General features: G+C 33.6%; 3 protein-coding genes across 5 annotated transcripts; all 3 read right to left on the bottom strand.

Annotated features, from left to right (window-relative positions):
- Window positions 1-1,322: 1,322 nt before the first annotated feature.
- On the bottom strand, window positions 1,323-4,723 carry LOC109815176 (protein EDS1L). The gene is made up of 3 exons (XM_020379818.3): window positions 4,105-4,723; window positions 2,924-3,715; window positions 1,323-2,268 (listed from the first exon to the last, which is right to left on the bottom strand). Exons 1-3 carry the CDS (start codon window positions 4,435-4,437, stop codon window positions 1,534-1,536), a joined length of 1,860 nt encoding a protein of 619 aa, XP_020235407.1. The 5' UTR covers window positions 4,438-4,723; the 3' UTR covers window positions 1,323-1,533.
- Window positions 4,724-9,439: 4,716 nt separating this feature from the next.
- On the bottom strand, window positions 9,440-12,118 carry LOC109815183 (protein EDS1L). Its single transcript, XM_020379828.3, has 3 exons — window positions 11,431-12,118; window positions 10,485-11,276; window positions 9,440-10,204 (listed from the first exon to the last, which is right to left on the bottom strand). The coding sequence occupies exons 1-3, from the start codon at window positions 11,842-11,844 to the stop codon at window positions 9,440-9,442; spliced, it is 1,971 nt and encodes a 656-aa protein (XP_020235417.1). The 5' UTR covers window positions 11,845-12,118.
- A 2,849-nt stretch (window positions 12,119-14,967) lies between these two features.
- Window positions 14,968-21,692, bottom strand: LOC145958949 (uncharacterized). 3 transcript variants are annotated; one of them, XR_014434524.1, is made up of 11 exons: window positions 18,143-21,692; window positions 17,741-18,043; window positions 17,451-17,657; window positions 17,115-17,365; window positions 16,334-17,026; window positions 16,011-16,249; window positions 15,776-15,943; window positions 15,595-15,699; window positions 15,440-15,509; window positions 15,254-15,349; window positions 14,968-15,161 (listed from the first exon to the last, which is right to left on the bottom strand). XR_014434524.1 is itself a non-coding variant. In XM_083076693.1 (11 exons), the coding sequence occupies exons 6-11, from the start codon at window positions 16,043-16,045 to the stop codon at window positions 15,054-15,056; spliced, it is 582 nt and encodes a 193-aa protein (XP_082932819.1). In that variant the 5' UTR covers window positions 16,046-16,249; window positions 16,334-17,026; window positions 17,115-17,365; window positions 17,451-17,657; window positions 17,741-18,043; window positions 18,143-21,684; the 3' UTR covers window positions 14,968-15,053. The 3 variants fall into 3 exon arrangements, 1 of the variants encoding a protein (XP_082932819.1); XR_014434525.1 differs by having other exon boundaries at window positions 16,011-16,167; XM_083076693.1 differs by having other exon boundaries at window positions 18,143-21,684.
- Between the last annotated feature and the right edge of the window lie 1,076 nt (window positions 21,693-22,768).

Here is a 22,768-nt window from a genome sequence, read left to right as displayed (position 1 = left end):
AAGGTGATTGACTAGAGTAAAAACTAAAAGAAATAAAGAAGTTTGGCAACACTTAGTCATGAAAGTTCAAGCTAAAGAAGATTCCGATCATCTATAGACTAACCCAAGAATTGTCACATTCTTCCAACTAGGATAATTCCAACCAACTTAAAATAATAAGTTAGATAACACAACAAACCCAACACTTAATAATCAACATGTATTTATGGGTTAAAGTTTATTTAACTAGGTTACTTAGTTGTTTGTTTTTTTCTGGCTTAATAGTCAATTAAAAACTATTTTTTTCATATATTTTTCACACTTAATTTAGTGGGATGAGTTCATATGTATTTTGATATTTTCTAAGCTAAGTTTTTTTATTATTATTTTTTGCTTAAACCACTACAATGGTTATTGAGGCTTATTAAACCATAATGATTGTTAGTGAGAATTTATTTTTAGTGGAAATTAAATGCTTGGTGAAATGTTTAGTAGGAATTCATTTCTACCGGGAATTTAATATGTAGTGGGAAAGTTAACTTGAGAATAGAGAATGGTTTGTAATTTAGACACGAGTTAAATTTTGAATGAATTTTGAAGTTTTTTTTCTTCTCTTTAATTGTGAGAGCTTCCTTTTGACTGTTAAACAAAAAAACTAAATTTGTTCTTATTAATTAAGATAGCATGAGGCAATCAAAATCTAAATTTATGAGATCAATTAAATGCTAATTAGAAATTAACTTTATTAGGTTTCTGAAAATGTTTAACATGATAAGGGACAACTAACATTTAATCATGCAAACAATTGGCTTTGGGCTATTACATTAAAGAAACCAAGTCTAATATCTCGTGATTTAAAATAAAATAAAAAATAAAATAAAAAATTGTTGACTGAGGCGAGCCTATTGCTGGTTGAGGTAGAGGAAATAAAAGAGAGCACCTGCCCCAATTACAAAGCCCTTAAACTAATAGAACAAATAAAACATAAATTATGTTACAAATTGTGGAATTGGGTCAAGCCCATCATAGATCATCTAAACAAGAACCAAATATCATCATACCCAACCCATCTACCATAAATAGCCAGAAAAATAAAATAAATGAAACTAATTGGGTCGAACCCAATATAGCATTACAAAATGACTTGACCTAATGCACAAATTTATATTATTAATATCAATCAAAATGTAAAAGGCCCTAGTAAGGAAAAGGAATGAAGAAAAATGATTGTGATATACTCACCCTGTAAAATAAAAATATACTTATTTCAATGTAAATTTTTTAATATTTAACATACCTAGTTAACCATCAACTCTGAGTATCTCACAAACACAAATGCTATATAGTATGAAACAAATTTATTTAGTCCAGCAGTCTGAATGATTTGTGGTTCTCACAAGTCATTCTCATAAACCATAGAAATACAAAGTTACAATACAACAGTGAAGTAGCTATAATACACCTGCATGAGAATTACATACACGTACATCAAAAGCATATCCTAAATAAATCCATAGCTTCATTTGGAGTGGAAAAAAGATGAATCACTAGTCACTATCCCGTCACAGCATTAACAAGAGTAGCAATGCAGGAAGTGACCCTGTGTTCCTGAGGCAGAATTTCCCACCACTTGACAAAGCTAGGATCCTTCAAGAACGTATCTCTGGTCAGTTCCCCTCTATCAGTCCACTTCCTAATGTCTTGCTCAAGCTGCACAACTCTTTGCTTAACATCATCAAAACTCTTGTTGCCATTGATCCAGAAGAAAAGCTCTTCCACTTCAGCCCAAAAGGTGGATTCAGTGACAGCACCTTTCAGCTCTTCCCTCTTGGCATGCTCCAACCATCTTTGAGTGTACCTATAACGTTTTGGCCTTGCCCTCACCATGTAAGGTCCCGTGTCCTCGTTCTTCAAGTGCCGATAGTAGTTGGCGATGTCAAGAGGCTCCACCAGGCGCCGATAAACGGTTCCCAGATGAATCCATTCTGCTTTTCCTTCAAACTCATCTGGGAGTTCATACCTCTTAAGCATCTCAATCACCTCATCCCACACTCCTGCCAGAACAAGCCTCTTCACATTGGCTTGGAAGTCGTTTCCCTCCTTTTGCACCTTGAAGGCATCGTAGTAGCCCTTCCCCTTGTGCACCTCACATGTTGTTTTGTATGCTTCAAGCTCCCTCATGCTTGCCTCAGCTTTCTCCCTCATCTCCTTGCTGATTTTCCCCTCGTTTCTCACTTTCTGCTTCTCCAACTCACCAGATGCTCTTAGACACAGCCTTGCTCTTGTGCTCTGATTTGTAAGGAAGAAATCACCACTCATTAGCTGAATCTTTCAGTTTAATTATGGAGACAGTACCATAAGTATTATTAATATTGATGTTCTCCAATCAGAATTAAAATTTTGCCTCAATAATATGTGTAAATGTTATATTACCAAGGTTTGCTTTAAATATTTACATATATTATCGACGTAAATCTTCAATTCTAATTGAACAAGAGCACCAACAATACCTATAATCCTATACCTAAATATATGTTCGAAATATAACAACAATATGTAATAATGATATGCAAAACTTGTTAAAAAAATTACACTTCTAATAGTATTATATAAAGTTAACTTTTATCAATCCAACCGTTACATTAAAAATACTCATGATCAAAGTCTGACAAAATTTTATACAATTTTGAAAATAATTACTCGTTAGGTAAATTTATGGTACTAGATCTAGATTACAACCTAAAACTTTCTAAATTTATCTAAAATTTGGTATAAATGGTCATCAAGATAACGTGACATGATTCAATGATTGGATTGATATAATTTAGCTTCTATAACAAAGTTGTTACTTATTAAAGACATAATTTTACCAAATTTGTCACCTGCTATCATTTAATCCTATGACATGTGTATATGTATATATAAAAGAACAAGCAGTGATTACCAGTCCAAGGCCATCCAAGGCTGAGCTAATAGTTGCAGCATCACTATTAGAACCATCAGCAGACAAGGGAAGTTTCTCAAGTTGCTCCAAGTACACTACATTCTGCATTCCCAAGCTATCCTCCAATTCAGCTTCATAGGCCAGGTGCTGCAATATGGTAATGTGGGCAACTTCAGGAAGTTCTTCCAAGTTGCTTAGCTGCGCAGTGTGGAACAAGAGTTGCAAAACAGCATCCGAGTTTTTCACCACAATCAGCTGTCCATTCCCGTTGCAGAAAACATACGTTCCAAAGGGCCTATAAGGGCTCAACTCAACAAAACTCGCCACTGTCTCTAGCAACAAATTGGTGCTTCCCATAAGAATACACGCAGCGTGGCTTGTAACACTGGCTGCGTTCCTCATCACGGTGGAGTAAAACTCGGAAACTACACTTGCCCTTGTTGAATCTTGGGTGGAAGTTTTGGACTTGGGGTTCAAGAGTTGGAGAATTGAGCTAAAAGTTTGGTCAATGGAAGAGGAGGGAGCAAGCAAAATCCTAGGCACTATGTCATATCTCAAAACAAAGTGTATGAAATAGCGAGACCAATTTTCTCTCCTTGAAGCGTGAGAGAATATATGGTTGCCAATTAAGGGAGAACCAAAAGTGACACAAAAGGGAGGCTTGTGGTTTTGGGTTTTGGTTGGGTTAAGGTACTCTTCCAAGGCCCAAAACGTTGCCAGAATGGCCACTGCTGCCCCAGATGAGTGCCCCGTAAAAACCACTTGCTTCCCTTCTCCCATAGCCTTTTTCACCTGAAATGACGACAACAAGATTAGAACATTCAATAGATCCTACCATCTGATATATTGAGTTTGTTTCAATAAGCTTATTCAAATATATTCCTATGAAGAAGTGTTTTTGAGAAGTTTACCAAACATACTTATACCTATACCATTAGGAGACAAACAAGTCTCCATCCATAAAATAAGAAAAGAAATAATAATTTATAAAAACATACATATTTTAATGATGGAGAAGTTTTTTTTTAGAAGATGATCATAATCAATACAAGAATATTTGAGCTTAACAAGTTTGATTTGCATATAGATCAAAAGTAGAAAGCATCACGGGTAACTGAGTGTCTTACTATTGGTCACGGGGAGTTGAAATTCAAATTGAACACGTGCGATAAAACATGTACCTCGGATTTAAGGTTGGTAGTTTTAAACACGCGGTCGAATGCTTTTGCAAAGGCTTGGTTGGCTAAAGCAGCTTCATCGTTACCAATACTTCGAAGCGAAGGGAAGAGTGCAAGATCTATCTTAGTTTCTCCAAAGGGTTTGTCGAGGAACCATTGGGCAGAGTCCCAGGAGGCCGTGAAGGCGAAAACATGGGAAGCCTCGGAAGAAATCTTAAGCTTTTCGGAAAGGTAGAGTTTTTCCGGCGACTTGTGAGCTTTGAAGGCGAAAGCACAGGCCTTTGCGATGAGGTCTTCGTTCAAGCCCGTGGTGTCTCGGAGGGAGGCTCCAGCCATGTTGTGTGTTGGGAAAGTTTTGCGTTCTGTGTGTGTTTCAGAAGGGATTCATCTTGGGATTTTATAAGGGAAAGGAACACCGAACATGGGTTTAAATTACTGAATTGACGAAGACTCTGCTGAGGGATTAACAAGTTTTGTTGATGATGAAGTTCGGAGTGGGGTCCACAAATATGTTTGTTTTACTTCCTTCGTACCACAACCAAGTGTCGCGAAGCTACCGGTGACTTTGCTCACACTTTCGCGGACTTGTGCTATCTTTATCTCCTCTTCTACTCCAAAAATTAAGCGTCTTTGCCTCGTCCTATTCGACTTGTCAGAAATAAATTTGTAGCCTGTGTTCCAACCATTCATCACTTTAATGAACAACATTTGATAAAGATATCAATAATATTTTATTTATTAAATTAGATATAAAGGATGAGGTGAATATATGTTTATTTGCTTTGTATTCATTTTTTACTTTTTTCGTTCTTGTTCAAATACTCTTAGATTTTTAAGTATATATTTATTTAATTTTTATTTTATTTTAAATTTATATCATATGAAATTTAATTAATATAATTTATAATTAATACTCTTTGGTGAAATTTATTTTTTAATAGTTTTTTATAAAAAAAATATATTTAGTTGATTTTTAAACAAATACAAAATAGATTGAGTATATATATATATATATATATATATATATATATATATATATATATTATTGAACAAAAATAATTTTATGATTTGTTGCACCTTGTTAGAACGATATTTTTTATTTTATTGACAATGATAAAATAGAGAAAGACATTTATATGTTTTGTTTGGAAGAGGGAAAAGAATCGAGAGAAATAGAAGAGAATATTCGAAAATTGATTTGATAAGAAATAAGTAGAAAATAATATGAAATTTATAGTTATTTAATATAATAAAATTAAGTGAGAAATAGAGAAAAATTGGTATTTTAAAAATGTATTTTATATAGTTAGATTTTTATGTAAAATATATTATTTAAACAATTATATTTGTATTTTTTTTACTAATTAACTAATTAGATAATAGTAAGAGTAGTCTTGTCCATGTATATTTTGGTGGAGAATTTTAACAAATTTATCCTTAAAAGAGTGAAATTAAACCCACTTAGACCTCACCACAATTTCATTCTGCATCCACTTAAATCATTGCCTTCATATACACATATTTTTTTAATTGCTTAATAATTCCTCTCTTATTCTCTTCCATTCTCTACTAAATCATCTCTCCAAACATACTATTAATTTTGTATATATTGCATCAACGTTCATTTTCTCAAATAAGAAAGACCAAGACATAATGGTCTCATAATCGATGATTCAAGTCTCTTATAAATACTAAATGTTGGTGTTTGAGTAATGGTAAATGCATTAGCTTTTGGGAAGATGCTTGGAACGACCTCGGGGTTTTATTGGAATCTACGAACAACCTTCCACATGGTGTGGATCTTAATTCCAAAGTATTCCATTTTATGTACAACATGGGTCAATGGAATGTTAATGCCTCAGCTTCATAGCTTGGATGCAAACCAAGGATGATTTAAGGGCTATTCTATGATATTTGTGAGAAAGATATATTTATTAAACGATTATATCTTATTGTATGTTGAGTATTTATATATAACTTCATAATATGATAAGATATTACGTATTTTAAATTTATATATTTATAATTTTATTTTTGGTTATTATTTAATTTTTTTAATATTAGTATGTATATATTTTATAAACTTTTAGTGATATAAAATTCTATTTGTATTTTAATTTATGCGACTTTTACGGTGAATTGAGCTTATGACATCTTTATATCTAAAAGTATAGATAAGGTTTAATAATTGTTAAAAAAAGATAAATACAAAATAAAATAAAGCATCTCAATAAAAATATGGTCTAGTTTAAATAAGTTAACAATGAGTTAAAAATATTAAAATTAACCATTTTTATTCAAATTTTAGTTTTTTTTTAATTCCACTATTTAGGTGCTACTAAATTACTCATAATTATTTCTTAAAAAAGTTACTCATAACTAACTATTAAGTTCACTCAATGATTCTCTCTGTAAAAAAATTGTTATTAATAACCACATTAATTTGAAGTACAAAGTGGACTTGTGCAAGTCTTTGTCAAGATTATTATTGTACAGGTAGGAGGGTTTGGCCACCACCCTATCGGCCGCCGAATGGCAGGACCAGGTAGTCGAACGCCAATCGGCCACCTGGATCGGCCTATCATCACTTGGTACTCTTAATCAAAGATTAGGGGTTAATTAGTCGATTAAAGTGTATTACCTAATACGGTAAATATGTTGTAGGGCCCATGGGGTCCAGGGCCCATAAATGTCAGTATAAATAGCTCAGATCAAAAGGTAATGTCAATGTTCATTAATTATCCTAGATATTCGAGCTTGTCCTGACTTGAGCGTTGGAGTGCCTTTTGCAGGTACCAACCCCTTCACCAGCGCATTAGATCGGAGCTCTCGTTCGGCCTTTGGACTACCAGAAAACTTAGTGTGCCCATCAGACAGGTACATTTGGCGCCCACCGTGGCTCCGAACTGAGACGTTTGTGAAGATTAACTGAGCAGAACAATGGCGATAACAAGGAGAACGAACACGACAGATCATCAGCACGAGGAGGAACACGTTGAGGTTGTAGACGAGACCGATCTTTCTGAAACCGTCCGTCTGTTGAAATAGGAGATGGCCGCGATGAAACAATAGCGGGAGAAGGACGCAAAGGAGCTTTCGGCCTTAAGAGTCGAGAACGAGGCACTGAAACATCAAGATCCGTCGTGGAGGCCTACTCAGGCAACCAACATGCAAACTCAAGGGTCCTATCAATCCCACGAAGTTCACACCTCGGCCCCACGGTGGGCGCCAAATGTACCTGTCTGTGGGCACACTAAGTCTTCTGGTAGTCCAAAGGCCGAACGAGAGCCCCGATCCAATGCGCTGGTGAAGGGGTTGGTACCTGCAAAAGGCACTCCAACGCTCAAGTCAGGACAAGCTCGAATATCTAGGATAATTAATGAACAGTGACGTTACCTTTTGACCTGAGCTATTTATACTGACATTTATGGGCCCTGGACCCCATGGGCCCTGCAACATATTTACCGTATTAGGTAATACACTTTAATCGACTAATTAACCCCTAATCTTTGATTAAGAGTACCAAGTGATGATAGGCCGATCTAGGTGGCCGATTGGCGTTCGACTACCTGGTCCTGCCATTCGGCGGCCGATAGGGTGGTGGCCGAACCCTCCTACCTTTACAATTATTTCATGAACCAATTAAGCAAAGTTTAAACTTTTCTTAACCTTTTAAGAATCAACAGCGAGTCCAATAAACCAATTAAGCAAGCACAAAACTTTTGATATTGAGGAAACAAATTTGGGTGGCGAGGTTTTGTTAATGTTGATGGAGAAGTTCGTTCGACTTTTCACATGTCTATGTGGTGTTTTCAATGCTTTTCAGGATGACATGGCACCACCTAACCCAAATGAAGAAGATCCACCATTAGGATTGAGAGGAAAAATTATCAAGATGACTTGTGCTCTGACCTTCAAAGCTCACAAATCACCAAAGAAGTTTCACCTTCTTAAAAAGATTGGAAGTTCTCCTTCAAATGTTAATCTTATTTTTAGTTTTCCAGGATCATGAGATGCCTTTGATTGGTTTGTTAGAAAACCTTCTGGGGTAACTAAAATAAATCTTGCATTGTTTCCTTCACTTAGAAGTATTGGTAATGATGAAGCTACTTAAGATTAATTAATTACTTAAGAGGAAATGATTTAAAAGGAAAGAAAATTGCCCTATGCGAGAAATTAATGGAATTATGATACATAACTACTTAGTCATTTAGACTCTAAAATTAATTATTCTAATATACTCCTTCCATTTCATATTTATTGATGTTTAAAATTTTTACACACAAATTGAAAAAATCAATTACTCCAATATAATAGAATTTATTACGAGCTAATTTTACTAAAATATCTTTACTCCATTCTTAATTTTTATAAAGTCATTATTAACTATTTTAAGACAATAACATTTATTTCTTAAAAAAAACTATATTACAAGGTAAAATTTGAACAAAAAATTTAATATTTCATTGCAAATCAATAACATTGAACAAATATATGTATTTTAATGTGTAAACATCAATCAACATGGATCGGGAGAGAGTGCTGCCAATAAAACTAAAACACTATTAAATCTTGAAATTCATCTTAAAAATAATCTCTACGTATAAATTTCCTTTAGTTTTCATATAATACCCAAACTTGTAAAAAGTTATTTAATACTATCTTCCATCTTATATACAAGAAACAAATATTTAATTCACCAAAATGAATAAAAGTAATTAAATTAATTTTAATTAATAATAGCAGAATTTAAAATTTTATTCTAAGTATATTCATAAAATTAAATGGTATAAGTAGTAACCCCAAGCATGTGGTTCAGCGGTAGGGATTGATCCACGCTTAAGCAAGGTCAGGGATTAGTCACTTTTGTCGGCAGTGGATACTCCAGGGACGAACAAAAAAAATGGTATAAGTAGTAAGCATATTTAATGACATAACTCATAAATGTAGGATTTTTTTTTCAACCAATAAATATGACTTATATTATTAGTAGTCGAATCAATGAATCCACTTAAATGAATAAATGAGTGAATCACTTATTAATAGACTAATAATAAATTAAGAGTATAAAAAAAATAATCAATACATTTAAAAATAAACTTGTGTTTCTTATAGTTAGAATGAAAATGATATTCATTTGTTTTTTTTATATAAGGAACCTATTAAAAAAAACAAATGAATATCATTTTCATTCTAACTATAAGAAACACAAGTTTATTTTTAAATGTATTGATTATTTTTTATTATACTCAGAAGAAATTATCTCGATTCAAATTTTTTACTTCAATTTTTATTAAAATTTTTCACTAATAAAATTTCATTTTTTTTATTATTTAAATTATTTCTTATTTTTAATTAAGGGCAGAGAAGATTCAAAGCCAGTTTCGATGAGCCTTCTAATGCATGATTGTTTCTTGTGATGTGAAGGTAGTGCCTTCCACCACTTTACCAAGGTAGAACCTTCCAAGAAGACATCCTTAGCCAAATACCCTTTTTCACTCCATGCTTTTATCTGAGCCTCTAATCTCTCAACCCTTTCCTTAACATCTTCAAACGATCTATTCCCATTACTGGTTATGTAGCAAATATCCTCCACCTCACCCCAAAAACAAGATTCTGAGATAACTTCTTGTGGTCTTCTCTCAGCATGTTCCAACCACCTTTGAGGGTACCTATAACGTTTTGGCCTTCCCTTAACCATGTAAGAAGAAGCATCATCCTCGTAATGCCTTGCATGTCGATAATAGTTTGCAATATCTAGAGGCTCCACTAGTTGCCTAAACCTTGTTCCAAGATCAACCCATTTTTTCTTCCCTTCAAATTCATCTGGAAGTTCATAACTTCTTAGCTTTTCTATGATCTCATCCCACACACCGGCTAGGTCTAGCCTTGTCACATTTGCTCTAAAGTCCCTTAACTCATCTTGCATCTTGAAGGCATCATAATAACCATGTTTTGTTGTCTCACTCTCACATGCTGCTCTGTATTCTTCTACTTTCTCCATGCTTTCTAGAACTTTTCTCATATTGATTTTCCCCTCATTTCTGATTTTTTCCTTTTCCAACTCACCAGCTGCTCGAACACACAGTCTAGCCTTTGTGCTCTAAAATTTTAGGCAAGCAATCATCAAATGTTAGCTTAATGTTATGTTCTATGATCTTGAAATATGTGAACTTTGTAAGTATACAAAGGTAAGACTATCTGAAATTCTTTGTAAGCACTTTTAAGAAAAGAGAATATGAATATAAAATGAACTGAATTTCTCTTATAAACTTTTATAGAAGTTTTCTAAAGATGAAACATATGATATTCTCATTTTCTTTCCTTATAAGTATTAATAAATTTTTTTATCAAAACAAGTATAGATAGTAAATACTAATTACCAATTCAAGGCCATCCAAAGTAGTGCTAACTGTGGCAATATCACTATTAGAACCATCAACAGACAAGGGAAGTTCCTCAAGTTGGTCTAAGTATACTAAATTCAGCAGTTCCAAGCTTTCTTGCAATTTAGCTTGATAGGCTAGATGTTCTTGCATGCTTTTGTGGGCAACTTCAGAATTTTCTGTCAAATTGTTTGTCTGAGCAGTGTGAAACATGAGTTGCAAAACAACATCAGAGTTTCTTATCACAATCATGTGTCCATTTCTGTTGCAGAAAATGTAAGTTCCAAATGGCCTATAAGGGCTCAAGGCAACAAAATTCGACACATTCTCCATTAACAAATTTGTGTTGCCCATGAGATTACACGCAGCATGATTTGTCACAATAGCTGTGTTTCTCATCACGGTTGAGTAAAATTCAGAAATTAAACTAGCCCTTGTTGAATCTTGGGTGGAAGTTTTGGACTCGGAGTTCAAGAATTGGAGAATTGAGCCAAAAGTTTGGTCAATAGAAGAGAAGGGAGCAAGCAAAATCCTAGGCACTATGTCAAATCTCATAACAAAGTGTACGAAAAAGCGAGACCAATTTTCTCTCCTTGAAGCATGAGAGAATATATGGTTGCCAATTAAGGGAGACCCAAAAGTGACACAAAATGGAGGCTTGTGATTTTGGATTTTGGTTGGGTTAAGGTGCTCTTCCAAGGCCCAAAATGTTGCAAGAATGGCCATTGCAGCACCAGAAGAGTGCCCTGTAAATACTATCTGGTACCCTTTTTGTATTGCTTCATTTACCTACACATTTATATGTATTGTTTGCTTACATTAAAAAAGAATCAGCAAAAATATAAAATTTTCCCATCAGGGTTACCAAAATTACCATAAAAGTGCCAAATATATTAAAAGAAAAAAAAGGTAACTAAATTATTGGTTGTTGCTAGTTACATACCTCAGACTTAAGAGATGAATTGCTTAAAATGGATTCAAATCTCAGCAGAAATGCTTCATTTACCAAAGCAGCCTCATCATTACCAATACTTCTAAGTGAAGGAAACAATGCAAGATTTATTTTAGTTACCCCAAAAGGTTTTCTAACAAACCAATCAGAGGCATCCCATGATCCTGGAAAACTAAAAATAAGATTAACATCTGAAGGAGAACTTCCAATCTTTTTAAGAAGGTAAAACTTCTTTGGTGATTTGTGAGCTTTGAAGGCCAGAGCACAAGTCATCTTGATAAGTTTTCCTCCCAATCCTAATGGTGGATCTTCTTCATTTGGGCTGAGTGGTGCCATGTCATCCTCAAAAGCATTGAAAACACCACATAGACGCGTGAAAAATTGAACGAACTTCTCCCTCAACATTATCAAAACCTCGCCACCCAAATTTGTTTCCTCAAGATCAAAAGTTTTGTGCTTGCTTAATTGGTTTATTGGACTCGTTGTCGATTCTTAAAAGGTTAAGGAAAGTTTAAGCTTTGCTTGATTGGTTCATGAAATAATATTCTTGACAAAGACTTACACAAGTCCACTTTGTACTTCAAATTAATGTGGTTGATAACAATTTTTTTACAGAGAGAATCATTAGGTGAACTTAATAGTTAATTATGAGTAACTTTTTTAAGGAATAATTATGAGTAATTTAGTAGTACCTAAATAATGAAATTAAAAAAATTAAAATTTGAATAAAAAATAATTAATTTTAATATTTTTAACTCATTATTAACTTATTTAAATTGGATCATATTTTTCTTGACATGCTTTATTTCATTTTATATTTATCTTCTTTTAATGATTATTAAACTTTGATCTATACTTTTAGATATAAAAATGTCATAAGATCAAATTACCGTGAAAATCGCATAAATTAGAATACAAATAAAATTCTATATCATTAAAAGTTTATAAAATATGTACATACTAATATTAAAAAAATAATAATAACCAAAAATAAAATTATAAATATATAAATTTAAAATAAACAATATCTTATCATATTATGAAGTTATATATAACTACTCGATATATAATAAACTATAATCTTTTAAAAAAATATATCTTTCTCATTTCTCACAAATATCATAAAATAACCCTTAAATCATCTTAGTTTGCATCCAAGCTATGAAGCTGAGGCATTAACATTCCATTGACCCATGTTGTACATAAAATGGAATAATTTGGAATTAAGATCCACACCATGTGGAAGGTTGTTTGTAGATTCCAATAAAACCCCGAGGTCGTTCCAAGCATCTTCCCAAAAGCTAATGCATTTACCATTATTACTCAAACACCAACATTGTGGTTTAATAACTCAACACTAACTAATTATCCTTTTTCATTGAGAAGAAATAAATAATTAATATTTTAGTATTTTGATTTAATTGAAAGAACGAATCACGTGATAAGATTTCCGGAAGACTTACTAAGACACTAATGAATCAATAAGTAATTTTTTTTTTTATTGAAAACTACAATAAAATTACACAGAAGAATAAAAGCTTTCTTGCTTTGATTTTTTAATCGATACCTATTTTGGATAGCATCTTCCTTAATTTTAAAGTTAGTCTTGAACTCAATTTCAAGTTTTAGGATCAAATAATTATTATTAAAATAAAGTAATCAATAAAGGTACATTCTATTATATGAAGAAAAAAAAATGAGTTTAACGAATATTTTCATAAATTTAGCAATTTTATTTTTGCAAAACAATAATTATCATAAATTCAAGAATCCAATTCTCTTTTGAATGTAAGGAATCCAATTCTAAGGGTAAAAAAATGGATTATTTTGAATTTGGGTTCCAAAAACCAATTATAAGAATCAAATACCTTTCTTCTCTCAAATCAATTAGAACCCAATTTTCAAACTCTTGTCTTTCTATGATGAGATTCTTGAAGCATCAACTTATAACAAGAAAAATCCTCAAGATTTTGAAATCTAAGATTTAAGGAGATACCCTAAGAAGCTTTTGGAAAAAACGAAAGAAAGGAATATTAAAAAAAAAAATATTTATCAACCAATTAAGGTAAGTAAAATTTACTCACGTGTATAAAGCTCAGAAAATCTGTTAAGTTAAAGGATAAATTACATCCCTCAAAATATTTTAATCATAACAAACAAATTTTATAATTATCAACAAATGATGTTAGTATATAATGAATATCTATTTCTTTCATACGATCTCACTATGTAACTGGAAGCAATTGTAAATTGTCGAAAGTTTTAGAGATCTACCCAGAAAAGTACAAGATGTAATATGTTCTTATAACATCTTAGTCTAATAGATGTAATTTGTTCTTATAATATAAGCAACATGCATTATTGAAGTGAATGGTTTGATACTAGGTTTACCTATACCGGTTGTTTGTCTCCCTTGCTCTTCAATTTTCCTTTGTCCTTCGTTTTTCTATAGATTGGTATGTACCCCTGCATTGTTAGATGCTTAACCCAAGGGGTTAAGCTCTGATACCAATTGAAATTAGTGGAAAAACACATAGAAGGGGGGTTGAATATGTGTGTGTATGTGAATAAAGGAGTTTTAATACATTTTCGCAATAAGGCTCTCTTTCGTCCACTAAAAGTATTATTGATGAATGCCTGAATTGAAACAGCCCAAGATTGGTTTATCAAAATTATTTTGCGGCTGGAAGTTTCATCGTCTGCAAAGAGAAAATTACTACTTAAACGAAAACTGTTCTTTTAGAATAATCAATTGAGCAAATATAGTTTTCGTCTAAGGATAGCTTTAATAGATGATAATTATTGGACAAAGTTTTCAATGAATTAGATCTCGACCAAATAAAGTGCATTTGAAACATTAAACCGTAGAGCACATTTTATACTGGTTCACTCAAACTGAGTTACGTCCAGTCTCCTTCAAACGAAGGTTTCCACTAGATAAACAATTAAGTACAAGTATTGTTTATTCAGCCTCTTCAGGTTAGCAGTGAGTATTATAGACCACCCAGGTCACGACCACTCCTGGTCCCAAGTATTCTCAACCACTTCTGGTTCGTCAGCTTCACTCGCAAATGCTAGTATTCTTAAACCACTTTTGGTTGCTCGAGTATTCTCAACCCACTAGTGGAAAAAAGACTTTTAAAATCGGTTATTTTTTACTTTTAAAATTGGTTCTCAAACTGATTTTAAAAAAGCCGATTTTAAAAAGTGGGACTTTTAACATCGGTCATTGACCAATTTTAAAAGTCCCACTTTTAAAATCGGTTCACAATAACCGATTTTAAAAGTCTCACTTTTAAAATCGGTCATGCCATAACCGATGTTAAAAGTGAGACTTTTAAAATCGGTCATTGTGAACCGATTTTAAACGTGGGACTTTTAAAATCGGTCAATGCATGACCGATGTTAAAAGTGGTTAATTTTTTTTAAAATATTTGACTTATTTTAGGAGGATCCTTGAACAAAACCTGCAAATTAATAAAATACCAGACAATTCATATGTTTTTAATAGACCAAATTACATACAAATGACAAGAGTTGATAAATTTCAACCATATATTTAATCAAAGTAACTTACAAATTATGATGCATCCTAAATTACAAAATGAGTAAAACTATAAACATGATTCATAGCTAGCCAATGTTTCAATGAAAAATGTAGCCAATTGCTCCCTAATGGTGTTTATATCTTCTAGCGGCAATGGTGATCGATCTATAAATATCTGTTAAGAAAATTTACAACAATTAGAAGTAACTCTTAAAACATGATAAAATGCAAACTTAAAATAAAAAATTTTAAAATTCTAAAACGTACTTCAGTCCACCTAGATACTATTTGTGAATCAACAATAGTATGCATTGCCTTCATTACATAGTATCCGCACTCATAGTTTCCTTTTTGTTTATGAGACTACAAAAAGAATATAAAAACCAATTTTAGTAGTAATGGTAATTCAAAAGAAAATACCTTAGAAAAAATATCATTACTAAAATAACTTACTTTAAGAGAGACCCAAAGCATTTTTTTCTTCAACTTTGAACCTTTAAGCATGTGGTATCCTTCCATAGCCCTAATGATAAAAGGACATCATTATTATATTTTAAAATAAAATGTAATAATAAATAAAATAAAGTAGTTTTTTTAAAACAACTTACTTATCTAATAATTGTTTAAAATCTGCAGGAAGAGGTTTGTGCATCGAACAAATGCATACAGATATATTGTCCATAGGACAAATAATCAGAAGTTTCCAATGAGCACTGCATTGAGAAACTATCAGTAATAGACAATACATTTTTTAAAAATTTATAATCAATTATATACAAATATACTTACTTAGAAAAGTAAGGAACTAAGTAAACTTTTTTATTTGATTCAGACATCCAATTTTGGATGTAAGCTTGAATTTCTTCTGTCTTGTTCCCAATTTTTTGAATTAACTCGGGTTCCAAAAATCCATAAATGTGATCATTCCCTTTATCCACACTCAATTTATGGATAAATCTACAAGGTTAGAAATAAAGTTAGAAAAAAGCAACAAAACATAATTAAAATTATTTCAAATACTTACAATAACCACAATTGCAAAATTGATATGTTCAGCATGCAGTGCCCGTTTGTAATCTATGATATGTCGCTCTAGCTTATATACAAGGGGGCATTACTACAGAAGCCAAACACTTTAGGAGCCCAAGGGACCTGTTTGGGTCGATTGTCATCTTCCATATCTGCAACCAATCTCCATAGATTTTTCATCGGAGTTAGATTTCTAGAATGGTTAAGCATAGCCTTTGGTGGGGCAACAACATCCTATTAAATAAAGTACACAAATAATGTTATACTACATTATAATAAAATAGCACCAAGTTAAAATTAAATAGTTAAATAACTTACCTCCGTAGATATCATTTTTACCAACTTATAAGGCCATTGAAGGAAGGTATTTAGGGCTTGTTCCATCGTTTGAACCTCTTGTGTGGGCACAGGAACTCTAGCCTTTGGGTTTCTAACATCCAACACTGAAACCCTTACCATATCATTTCCCATGGTCTGATGGTGCACAACAGAGCCCAACATGTGAATCCTCCCTATGCCCACAAGATCGAGTGATCCATCAACGAATAACTCACACTTATTAGATGTACCATGGTCAGTGGCAGAAGTAGAGGGATTTGTAGTTGCACATGAACCTTTTGTACTCACATGTGCAACAACTGGTTCAATTGGTGGAGTTTTCTATTGAAATTTTTGGCTAAGTGACTACATATACTCTTGCAGTTGCCTTTGCATGTCATCTTTCAATTGCCTATTCTCATCTTGTCGTTGCCTTTGCATCTCCTCTTTCAATTGGCTTAATTTATCCTCATAAGTTGCTACAACCTGAGAGACCTTCAATTCTAGCAACTGGTCCACCGACCCAGATGAATGTGAAGATGAATGTGGTCCAAAGTAAGTTTGGAAGGTATGACCTCTACCTGCTGCCCGAACTCGACCTGGGTACTCGGGCTTCCCAATGGCAACAGTGAGTATATCCTGTCGTCCATGGGAAACAAAAGATCCCTCTTTCGCCTGCTGATCTAATATATCCTACAATATATGACACATAAACAATTTAACAAATTCTTATCGATCAATATGTTAATTAGCATCATATGAACAATAAAATTATACTTACTATCTTGCTAACAATCTCCTTTGCTGCCTCAGTTGTAAACTCGCCATTTTTTTTATGCGGGCAACCTTCCATATTTCATGGCGTGCAAGTGGAGATGGAGGATCACTAACTATACTGTCATCTTGGCTAGTCTGGCGCTTCATAGCTTTCTCCTTTATGATCTTCGTCTTAAGCCATTCATAACCTCCACGAGACGTCACAACATAGGTTTCATTCTTTGCCTGAGTCTCTTGTGCCTTCTTTCTTTTCTCCTACAAAAGTATCATATAATGAAATTAAGAGTAAAATATAATATTCACAACTACACAAATGGTAATGCATATAATCCTAACTTACCAAAAACTCCACACTCATTCTAGACTCTATAAATGTGTTCCACGTCTCTTGGTCTATAGTGGGATTTTTATCACCAGGAAATTGTCCTTTCTTTTCACCAAAAATATACTTGTTTGTGAGGGTGGTCTTATATTGCCTCCACCTCTCAGCCACAATAGAGAGGGTCTTCCTTCTCATCCTCTCTGTGTTGGAAATATCTCAAGTTTCCTATATTTAAATTAACAACGAGTTAATACATATTGATATCCTAATTAAATTTAATAATGAAAATGAGTATAAATAAAATTTACCAAAACATCTGTCCAAATATGGTTTTTGACAACCTCCTCTACCTCATCCCAACTGGGCAATAAAATAGAAACCTTGGTTCTACCATGAACCCCCATCGTACTCATAAATTGGGCAGCTGAATCCCCCGTAGGGTGCCCAGTGATCTCATCTATATCAACATGTATCCTCTGTCCATTGAGGCGTTTGGCTGCAACATTTTTCATTCTAGTGGGACCTCTAACTTTCTTCTTGGTTGTAGATTGTGTAGAGGATGTAGACTGTGTAAAGCCTGAAGTAGAGTCTTGAGGTTCATCCATATTTACCTATTAACACAAAAATAAATTGTAAGTCATTAGTATAAATTGAATTGATAACATATAGTATAAAAATAGAAGTTAATAAAAATACAAAATTATAATAACCTATTTCAGAAATATCATGAAGTTGGAATGTTTTCCCATATTCCTTCCTGATGATCATCACGAGTGGCATGTATATCGTCCACATCATCATTTTCATTAAAAGTTGACAGACATGTTGAGAAGGAAGGAGTATCCATAATATCAATTGAATCCCCAAATTCGTCACCGATATTGTTACTCCTACCTTGCAAAACAACTGACCACCTATTATTAGATGGATCAGTGACATAAAATACTTGCTTTACTTGAATAGCCATGATGAAAGGCTCTTCTTTATGACCAACTTTATTAAGGTCCACCAAGGTAAATCCAAATTCATCAATTTTGACACCACTATTACTATCAACCCATTTGCATTTAAATACAGGTACTCGGAATGGACCGTAATCGACCTCCCATATGTCTTCAATAACTCTGAAATAGCACATGGACGCTTTGATAGGGTTCTTATCATTTTTGGTTGAGAAATGCATAGATTGAGCAACTATCATAATCCCACTATTTTGCATAGTACTTTTGTCATCTTGTGTCTTTGTATAAAATGAGTAATTGTTAATGTCATATCCACAAAAAGTAAACACATCAAAGTTAGGTCCTTGAGCTAAGCGTTGTAAAGTTTCAGAAACATTTAAATCTGTCCCAACATTCTTTTTGAACTACTCGGTGAAAGTCTTGTTATACTCATTCAACACCCATTTTTCAGGCATTCGAGGGTTGTTTGTCTTCACTAAGTCTTTATGGGCATTTAAATAAGGAAGAACCTCATCGGTGTTGTTCAATATATACAAATGTGCTTGAAGCACTTCTTCTCGTGGCATGCTCTTCAATTTTGTGCCTATCGTACCCTTCCCAGCAATTCGTTCCTCATGACGAGTCTTAGGAATGCCTATTGATTCAGCTTGGGATATGTATTCAGAACAAAACTCAATTGCTTCCTCTGTAATATACCTTTCTATAATGGATGCTTCTGGACGATGTTGGTTCTTCACATACCCTTTTAATATCTTCATGTATCGCTCAATTGGGTACATCCATCTCAAAAAGACAAGACCACACAACCTAACCTCTCTGATCAAGTGGATGATTAAATGAACCATAATGTCAAAAAATGAAGGAGAAAAATACATATCCAATTGACACAATATTAGAACAACTTCATTTTCCAACTCATCTAACTTATGTGGATCAATTACTTTGCTGCATATGCCATTGAAAAACAAGCAAAGCCTAGTTATGACTTGTCTCACATTTTTAGGTAAAACGTCATGTATCGCGACAGGAAGAAGTTGTTGCATTAGTACATGATAATCATGAGACTTCAAGCCAACTAATTTCAAATCTTTCATTGATACTAGACCTTTTACATTAGAAGAGTAACCATGCGGCACTTTGACACCATGTAAGCACTCACAAATACTTGTTTTCTCCTTTTTTGACAATGTGTGACATGCTGGGGGCAAATATGTTCGCTTACCCTTAGGTTGTGGATACAATTGTTGTCGTATTCCCATGAGTTGCAAATCTAGACGAGAGTTGAGTCCATCTTTTGTCTTGCCTTGAATATTGAGAAGTGTGCTAATTACATTATCACATACATTTTTCTCAACATGCATGACATCAATGCAATATCTAACATCAAGAACTTTTCAGTATGGAAGATCAAATAATATCGACCTCTTCTTCCATATGCTTCTTTCTTTGGGTTGTTTTCCCTTCTTTCCAAGTGTCATATTTAAATTCATGACTCGTTCATAAACTTGCTCACCAGTTAATGCAGTAGGAGCACTATCATATTCTTGAAATCCATTAAAAGCTTTTTTTAACCTTCGATATGGATGATTAGGTTTAAGAAATCTTCGATGGCCAAGGTAAACTGTCTTCTTCCAATTAAGTAGTTGATGGTAACAAGTGTCCTCTTCACATATAGGGCAAGCTTTATGCCCCTTAACACTGTAGCCGCACAAGTTTTCATATGCTGGAAAGTCATTGATTGTGCAGAACAACATGGCACGCAACCTGAGCAATTCACCTGAATACCCGTCAAACACATCAATTCCCTCTTCCCACAACATCATTAAGTCTACCACCAATGGACTTAAATAAACATCAATGTCGTTTCCTGGTTGCCTTGGACCAGAAATCATCATAGATAACATTAAATATTTGCGTTTCATGCACAACCACGGAGGTAAATTGTAAATTGTCAACAAAATAGGTCATGAACTATGCTTAGTACTTAAGTTACCAAACGGATTCATTCCATCCGTAGCAAGTCCAAGCCTCACATTTCTTGGCTCCTTGCCAAAATTTGGAAACATAGAATCAATTTTTTTCCATTGCAAACAATCTGCTGGATGCCTAAGACTTCCATCACACTTCCTTTCATCTTCATGCCATCTCATTAGCTTTGCGTCATCCGCATTAGCAAACAAACGTTTTAATCTCGGAACAATTGGAAAATACCATAAAACCTTCGCTAGAGGACCCTTAGTGCTCACATCATAATCAGAATCATCTTGTTTCTTTTTATATCGTGACAACCCACATCTTGGACATTGATGCAACCCTTCAAACTCACCATGATATAACATACAGTCATTTGGGCACGCATGTATCTTCTTATACTCCAAACCCATAGGACACAACACCTTTTTTGCCTCGTAGTTACGATTAGGCAATGTGTTACCCTCTGGAAGCATTTCTTTCAGTAGCTATAACAATTCTGTGAAGCTTTTATCACTCCATCCATTTCTTGCCTTCAAATTGAACAATCTTAATATCGCTGAAAGTCTTGTGAATTTTGTACAGTTTGGATACAACGATTTCTCCAAATCATTGCACATAGTTTCATACATATGTGCACGCTTGAATGATTATGGACCCACATCACGAAGTATCTCCTCTAACTGATCATCCATATCTATCTCTTGTGTAAATGTTTGAGTTTGAGTTTCGACTGATACACTTTGAATGTCAACATTTTCACCATGCCATATCCAACGTGTATAAGTCTTAAGAAATTCATCACACAAAAGATGTTCTCTTATAACATCAAGTTCTAGGCGAGTCGCATTACAACAATTAACACAAGGACAAAATAATCTTCCATTCATATCATCATTAGCATTTCGTATTACATATTCAATAAAATATTCTACTCCAGTCTCATACTCATCACTTATACGTGATGCATGTATCCAACTTCGATTCAATAACCAACTTTTATCCATAACTTTTGTTCTTCATAAAAAAAAATAAACATAGACTATGAATGTTAATCTCACTATTTTAATCATTTGTATTAAATTTCAAATGGGAAACTAAGGTTCACTCAATATGTGCATAAATATAACATCATCATAATAATTTATAAAAATCAAATAAAGCAACTAATTTTTCTAAACACTAAATTACTAGGTAGACATTAATTATATCACAAATTATTGATAAAATACAAATATATAACACATACATACAAAGGGTCTAATTTTCTAAGTTGGGTACCTAAACTGGAACAGCCTGTTCCGGAATTCAAAAAATGCCTAAATGAACGGCCCCAGAACGGCCCGTACTGCTTGCAGAACGGCCCGTTCTGCAAGCAGAATGTCCCGTACTGCAAGCAGAACGGGCCGTTCTACAAGCAGTACGGGCCGTTCTAGGGCCGTTCCAGACACAAATTTTGCCAAAAAACAACAAAACAAGAGACAATAGAAAACAATGTTACCTTGATCTTGTATTATTCTGAAAAAATGAGAAGCTGCACACGAGAGTCCGAGAGAGTAAAGAGAGGATATATGAACTTATTGAAGGCAAAGGGTAGAGAATATGGAGCTAGGGGGAGAATGAGAGAATATAGAAGTTTAACTCTGTGATAATACTTTTAAAATCGGTTATTCAATAACCGATTTTAAAAGTCCACTTTTAAAATCGGTTGTTCAATAACCGATTTTAAAAGTCCACTTTTAAAATCGGTTGTTCAATAACCTTCAATAGCCGATTTTAAAAGTGGAACTTTTAAAATCGGTCTTCAAGAATCGATTTTAAAAGTAATGCCATTATTTACGAAATTGTCACCGCGTCACTTTTAAAATCGGTTACCTTATAATCGATTTTAAAACCCCGATTTTAAAAGTCATTTTTGTACTAGTGACCACTCTTGGTTCGTCAACTTCACTTGTTGATGCTAGTATTCTTTGATCATCCATTTCTAGCTCCTAGTGAGTATTATCGACCACCTCCTAACTCGCTAGCTTCACTCACTAGCGCTAATATTCTTTGATCAGCCACTTCTGGCTCGTAGTGAGTATTCTCGACCAACTCCTGACCCGTTGACTTCACTCATCAATGCTAGTATTCTTTATTCAGCCACTTCTAGCTCGTAGTGAGTATTCTTTGACAAGCCTCTCTAGGCTTTACAAGTATTCTTTCCCTAGCCTCTTCAGGCTTTACATATGATGACTAAATAGATTTGGTTTGAGTGTTTGGGCTACTCTCATAAAGAGGATACATAGGTTTCTATACTCACTAAGGTATGTAACATTAGTCTTTATAATGATTGAGTATTTGGTCTGCTCTCACAGAGAGGATACATAAATTGATACACTCACTAAGGTTTTGTTCCTAAGA

This window comes from Cajanus cajan, chromosome 6 (assembly GCF_000230855.2).
Source record: "Cajanus cajan strain Asha chromosome 6, NIPB_CcT2T_4, whole genome shotgun sequence".
Taxonomy (NCBI): Eukaryota; Viridiplantae; Streptophyta; class Magnoliopsida; order Fabales; family Fabaceae; genus Cajanus; species Cajanus cajan.
This window is presented reverse-complemented; position numbering and strand designations above follow the sequence as displayed.

Coding starts and splice junctions, on each gene's coding strand:
- LOC109815183 (XM_020379828.3), bottom strand. CDS start 11,844: ATGTTGAGGGAGAAGTTCGTTCAATTTTTCACGCGTCTATGTGGTGTT. Junction 11,277..11,430: donor ATTCATCTCTTAAGTCTGAG/GTATGTAACTAG, acceptor ATAAATGTGTAG/GTAAATGAAGCAATACAAAA. Junction 10,205..10,484: donor CTTTGGATGGCCTTGAATTG/GTAATTAGTATT, acceptor CTAAAATTTTAG/AGCACAAAGGCTAGACTGTG.
- LOC109815176 (XM_020379818.3), bottom strand. CDS start 4,437: ATGGCTGGAGCCTCCCTCCGAGACACCACGGGCTTGAACGAAGACCTC. Junction 3,716..4,104: donor CTACCAACCTTAAATCCGAG/GTACATGTTTTA, acceptor TCGTCATTTCAG/GTGAAAAAGGCTATGGGAGA. Junction 2,269..2,923: donor CCTTGGATGGCCTTGGACTG/GTAATCACTGCT, acceptor CTTACAAATCAG/AGCACAAGAGCAAGGCTGTG.
- LOC145958949 (XM_083076693.1), bottom strand. CDS start 16,045: ATGCTGAACATATCAATTTTGCAATTGTGGTTATT. Junction 15,700..15,775: donor TTAGTTCCTTACTTTTCTAA/GTAAGTATATTT, acceptor TTCTCAATGCAG/TGCTCATTGGAAACTTCTGA. Junction 15,162..15,253: donor TAGTATCTAGGTGGACTGAA/GTACGTTTTAGA, acceptor TTTTCTTAACAG/ATATTTATAGATCGATCACC.